Source organism: Grampus griseus (assembly GCF_964374135.1).
Source record: "Grampus griseus genome assembly, chromosome: 15".
NCBI lineage: Eukaryota > Metazoa > Chordata > Mammalia > Artiodactyla > Delphinidae > Grampus > Grampus griseus.
Genome location: NC_139009.1, coordinates 50807422 through 50813883, shown reverse-complemented (window position 1 = coordinate 50813883; position 6462 = coordinate 50807422). Strand labels below are relative to the sequence as shown.

The 6462-nt window shown below is 39.8% G+C and overlaps 1 protein-coding gene across 1 annotated transcript; it reads right to left on the bottom strand.

Annotated features, from left to right (window-relative positions):
* Window positions 1-5558: 5558 nt before the first annotated feature.
* Window positions 5559-5734, bottom strand: LOC309833485 (cytochrome c oxidase assembly protein COX14-like; the record flags this gene model as incomplete). Its single annotated transcript, XM_082671810.1, has 1 exon — window positions 5559-5734. One exon carries the CDS (start codon window positions 5732-5734, stop codon window positions 5561-5563), a length of 174 nt encoding a protein of 57 aa, XP_082527936.1. The 3' UTR covers window positions 5559-5560.
* Between the last annotated feature and the right edge of the window lie 728 nt (window positions 5735-6462).

The following is a 6462-nucleotide window of genomic DNA, read 5'->3' as shown; positions in this document are numbered from 1 at the left end:
TACACATACAATGGAACGCTGTACAGCCTTAAAAAGGAATGAAATTTTGGTATGCTACACGTGGATGAACAGGTGAAGGCATTATGCTAAGTGAAGTAAGCCAGATACAAAAGGACACATATTGCATGAGTCCATTTATATCACATTCCTAGTATAGTCAAATTCATAGATACAGAAAATAGAGTAGTGGTTACCAGGTGCTGGGGCGAGGGGGAAATGGTGAGTTATTGTCTAATGGATATAGAGTTTCAGTCTGGGATGGTGAAAGAGTTCTGGAGACGGATGGTGGTGATGGTTACACAGCAATGTGAATGTACTTAATGCCACTGAACTGTACACTGAAAAATGGTTAAAATGGTAAATTTTGTGTTGCATATATTTTATCACAATTTTAAAAAATTATTTGTGCAAAAAAGGAAGGGTAACTCATCTGTAAAGTGGCCTGGTATAAGGCAGGCACAGGAGAAACAAGACACCCAGCACATAGAGATCTTGTTTCAACCTCCATCCATTTGCTCAGTTTGTTTCCCCACTGTAATTGTCCTCCCCCTACCTCGGCCCTTTACGTGTCCCCACCTCTAAATCCTCCAAGACTTGGTTCTTGGGCCCCTCTTCCACGATGTCGTCACCACCCACTGGCCTTCCTTCCTTCTTGCTTTCGCTCAGTGACACACCATGTCACCTGCCTGCATCCCAAACCCTTGTCCCGTTCAGCTCCAGCCACAGACATGCCTCCCCCTCCTGCCTTCAGTCTCCTTTGGGGCAGTGGCCAGAGGATATGGACTCCTGGCAACAGGGTCCACAGCAATTTGTGCTCCAGATGGGTCCAGGGTGCATGTAAATCCCCAGCCACCTCCCTAAGGCCTTGATCCATGTGATCTGGTGAGCTCCTCTGACAAAGTATGATCCCTGAATTGCAGGATCAAGATGAGGACATTCAGAGCACCCACAAGTCACAGCTGCCTGAACTTGGAAATCAGGAATGAGCACAGGACTCAGGCCTGGCTGATCAGAACAGTCTACAGTTCAAGGCTCAACATGTGACCTAACCAGCTCGGTTAGTCTCAATGTCAAGACATTTGCAGAACCTATCAGCACAGAAGAGAATAGGGCTGAGAGAGGTGTATGGAGAGAGACAAATTGTACATGACTCTGCTTGATCTAATCATGCTTGAAGCCTTGATTTTCAGTGTGGACTGGAAGTGGGGCTTTCAGTTATATGAGCCAATGCTAATATAACATTTTGGCTTAAGCTGGTTTGAGTGGGGTTTATGTCTCTTGCAATCCAAGATTCATGACCAAAATACAATGTAACCAGCATCATACTGCCTCCCTTTCTGAGCCCTCGATTCCTAACCTGAGATTCCTTGATTCCTCACACAAGAGCAACTGAGCCCATCAACCATGTCCTGACTTTGCTGAACATCAGATATGTTCCCTCTAGCCTCCAAGGACAAGTGGAATAAAATGAGTACCTTTTCTCTTTCATCAGATTAGTGCAGCCTTTTTCCCTACCACAGCTAGTGGGGCTGCTTGGAGGTCTTATTTTAGATTTTGGAAAGCTAAGTGGAAGTTACTGAAACTCACCAACATCGAGCTATGACATTTAACAGGGCACTTGGATTGACACAGTTTTTTCCTTCTACCTTAATGGCCAAAACCTGTCACTTCTTACTAGAGGAAGGAAGAAAAAAATGATATTAAACATCAAGGTAAATGGCTAGTATGTCAGTACATATAATGTCCACACAAGAGAAACGTTCTGTTGAGAAACCTTCATTATTTATGATTTACAGTTAACCTTTTCACACAGAAACTGTTGAAAACTTCAGAAAGTCACTGCAGCTTGATAAGGTTTTTAGGCAATCCATTCATCACCCCGTTGTTTCGCACGGAACAAGTAACACTGAGCTAGACAACAGGAAACGCTGCCCTTGGCAGAGGTGATGACACCAAGACAACACTTCTCTCATTAAGGAGACAGGCACCAATTCCAAAATGCCAGTTAAGCAGAAGAGCCTACAAATTCACTGTAAAGATTTAGCAACACTTTATAGCTAATATCTATCCATCTGGAATTGAAATGTCTTTGAGGGAGAGTATGTCAGAAGCAGTGTACTATTAATATTACATCATAACCACCAACATCGCGTAAATACATTCCCGGCTTCAACCACGATAGCCACAACACCCGTGCATACACCCATCCTAGGCCACATTTTACAAGTACCTCTGTCTTGCAGGCTTCGTGAGGATGGAAGAATATAGAGTTGAGGATTCAGCCACCACTGAGCCATCATCCCTGTGGGTCCTATTCTACCCTTCTGGTTTGTGAAGGGTATAGCTCGGCTGCAGGCAGAGGAGAATGTTCTTGCCTCATATTTGAGCATCTTCTGCCTTGCCCCATGCTACACGGTCAGTGAGGATCAAATTCCACCGACTTTGAAAACCAGATCAGTTTTGATTCTACACTCCTGAGATGTCTGAGAAGAGTGTTAAAGCTGACCTGATTCATCAGTTCCTGGGAGCCTTCCTGACCTCAGGAATCCAACCCAGGGAAGAGGCAATACGACATTCTTTCCTACCCCAGGGTTTGGAATAGGCTGCTTTTGCACTTATATTGTTCTCAGGCCCCTTTCCCATTTCCCATCCCTGCAAAAACCCAGCACCTGTAACAAGTAGTGAGAGCCATAACCAAGAGGCACATGGGAGACTTCCTTTGGTGTTTTAGTTTGGGAGCTCGAGGCTTAGAGGTTGATGGCAGTGGTTTTGTTTTGTTTTCTACTTTTCTATTCATTTTGTTCAATCTGTAAGCTTTTTGCTTTTATTTCCTTCTAAACATAATTTTCTCTAATTCATTTGTACTGTTATGATTTTTTATATCTTATTTTAATGTCTTAGTTTTTAGTTTTGATCAACCCTTTGATCTCAACATTTCTGAAAAGGCTATTAAGGAATTATCTAGGGCAGAGCTTCACTAACTCGCTATGGTGAAGGAGCAGGTTTTTTTTTTTGTTTGTTTGTTTGTTTGTTTGCAGTACGCGGGCCTCTCACTGTTGTGGCCTCTCCCGTTGCGGAGCACAGGCTCCGGACGCGCAGGCTCAGTGGCCATGGCTCGCGGGCCTAGCCGCTCCGCGGCATGTGGGATCCTCCCGGACCGGGACAAGAATCCACGTCTCCTGCATCGGTAGGCAGACTCTCAACCACTGCGCCACCAGGGAAGCCCCCAGATTTTTATTTTTAATCTCAGTCCACAGAGGACCAATATTTTAGTAAAACAAAACTAAAGCAATGATACACTTGGATATCACAGCAATGTAAAATAGTTATTTAAAGTTTCTAGGTATTTACTCTCAATTTCTGCATTTAGTTGCAGACCAGTGACAATTGGGACCAGCACCAGTTCACAGGTCACATTCAGAGTAGCACTGGTTACCAATTCCCTCATTTATTTGTTTTAAGTGGCATTTTTCATTGTAGAAAATTTGGAAAATGAAGAAAAAAGAAAACAAAATCTCTCATGATTCCACCACCTAGAGAGAAAAACTGTTGAAATATACTGATATTTTATACTATATATACTGATATATGTACATACGTATGTATGTGTGTGTGTATATATATATATAGACATATATACAGTGGTTGCACAGCCATCATCATAATCTAAATTTAAAGCATTTTTATCACCTCTACAAGAAACCCTCTACCATTAGCAGTCACTCCCTACTCCCCACTCCCTAGTCCCTGGGAACCACTAATCTAATTTCTGCCTCTATAGATGTGCCTTTTCTTGACATTTCGTATAAATGGAATCATACAATATGTGTTTTTTTGTGTTTAGCTACTCTCAACTTAGCATAATGTTTTTTTGTTTTCTTGTTTTTTTTTAACATCTTTATTGGAGTATAATTGCTTTACAATGGTGTGTTAGTTTCTGCTTTATAACAAAGTGAATCAGTTATACATATACATATATCCCCATATCTCTTCCCTCTTGCATCTCCCTCCCTCCCACCCTCCCTATCCCACCCCTCTAGGTGGTCACAAAGCACCAAGCTGATCTCTCTGTGTTATGCGGCTGCTTCCCACTAGCTATCTATTTTATATTTGGTAGTGTATATATGTCCATGCCACTCTCTCACTTTCTCCCAGCTTACCCTTCCCCCTCCCTGTATCCTCAAGTCCATGCTCTAGTAGGTCTGTGTCTTTATTCCCGTCTTGCCCCTAGGTTCTTCATGACCACTTTTTTTTTTTTAGATTCCATATATATAGCATAATGTTTTTAAGATTCATCCATGTTGTGGCATGTAACAGTATTTCATTCCTTTTTATTGCTGAATAACATTATATTCTATGAATATATCAAATTTTGTTTATCCATTCATCAGTTGATGGACATTTGCATTGTTTCCACTCTGGCTATTATGAATAATGCTGCTATGAACATTCATGTATAAGTTTTTGCATAGACATATGTTTTCATTTCTCTTGGGTAAATACCTAGGTGTGAAATTGCTGAGTCATATGGTAACTCTGTGTTTAGCATTTTGAGAAAACACATATCTATTTTATAATTTAAAAAATTGGAACCAGTGTATATACACTTTGTTAAACTTAATATCATTTTTATTATGAACATTTTGCAATGCTTTCAATAATCTTCAAAAAGATGACTTTTAATACTTATACATTTTTCCTTTTTATATAAGCATTGCAATTATTTTCTTATTGTTGGACAACCTACTGCTTTTATACATAGCATTGATGGGCATATTTGTACATAAATATGTGAGCACAACTCTGATACTATTAAACTTTTACTTTTATTAAATATTAATCTTTTCATTTATTTTCAAAAGCTTATTGGCTTCTGGCTCTTTTATTTTAAATCTCATCCATTTTGTGTCATTGCTTTTTGGCTCCAAATATCTCACATATTGATTCATTATTTTTAACTTCTATTTATTCCTCCCCCCCTTTTTTTTTTTAACCTTATTTCTACTTTCTTAGATTTAGTCTCCTCTCAACCTTTGTTAAGGCAAAAGTAATATTCTGCTTTAGGTTTAGAAACTGTTAAAAAACACTTTGATTTCATTATAATTTGTCTCATTAACTTATACAAAGGGGGATAACAAAAGGGGATAATAAATCACAATCATCTGAAGAACCCAACACTTATTCTTGCTTTTTTTTTTGCTTTGGGGAAGAAAAAAATTAGAAAAAAAAATGCATTGATGATGTGACTTGAATTTTAAGAAACATATTTCATAAATAAGCACTATTTCCCATAAATGCACTCTTTCTGATTCGAAGCAATTTTCTTTTTTTTTTTTTGGCAAAATATTTAATGTCTGTAAGTGTGCCTCACCCTCCTATTTCTGTTATGATTCGATAGCCTCTCCAAACTGGCTGTACCAGAAAAAACATGGGCACATTTTCCCAGCAGGATTCGAAAACCATTAAAGCCCTGGTCCTCTTGATTCAGAAATGACTACAGGTGAGGTCCTTCCACAGCATGCCTCAGGCGTCTCTGCTCAAGGAAAAAAACCCCCCATTTCTACAAGACTCCCGAGGTGTTCTGTTCTTCTGCAGCTTGGCACTGGGAGCTGGGCGGCTGGAAATAGTGGTAGGCTCGGGCACTGCAGAGGTAGTCCCCATACACAGTGAGAAGCATCATGGAGGAGGAGAAGGTCTTGTAGCCAATGTTAGCTAGTTTCTTGGCAGTTGGCATGTTGTCCCCCTCTAGGATTCGGCTCCCAATGCGAGCTAGGGCCCCGTGGGCCAGACGTAGCATAACCCCCCGCAGCAAGGCTGGAGCCTGCAGTGGTTGCCCAGAGCAATTTTATTAAGTCTAGAAGTTAGTCTCTCTTGTAGATGTCAAAGTCTTTCTTGATCACGAGCCTTTATTACACTATTTGAATTAAAAGAAACCCCAGATTCACAAATCTGCCATTTGAGCAATTTAGTTTTTTAGAAACTTGCTTAAACTTCATTAATCAAACACTTTCAACTTTTCTGTTGCCTTTTCAATCTCAAGGTAAAAATGATCATAGTACATCACTGATTACCTAATACTTCCTCTCTGTATAAGATTTTGGTTACTGCTCGGTAAAAAAGGAGAAAGAAAACAACTTTGTTTTAGTCGACTTTATTTTTTAGAACATTTTAAAATTTACAGAAAAATTGAGAAGATAGTACAGAGAGTTCTCATGTACCTCATACCCAGTTTCCCCTATTATTAACATATTACATTAGTGCGGTACATTTGTTATAATTAATGAACCAACATCAACACATTATTAATAACTATAGTCCATAGTTGTTTCATTTCCTTAGTTTTTGTCTAATGTCTTTTTCTGGTCCAGGATGCTACATTATAATTAGTTGTCATGTCTCCTTAGACTCCTCTCTGCTATTAAAGTTTCTCAGACCTTCCTTGTTTCTGACGACCTTGACTGT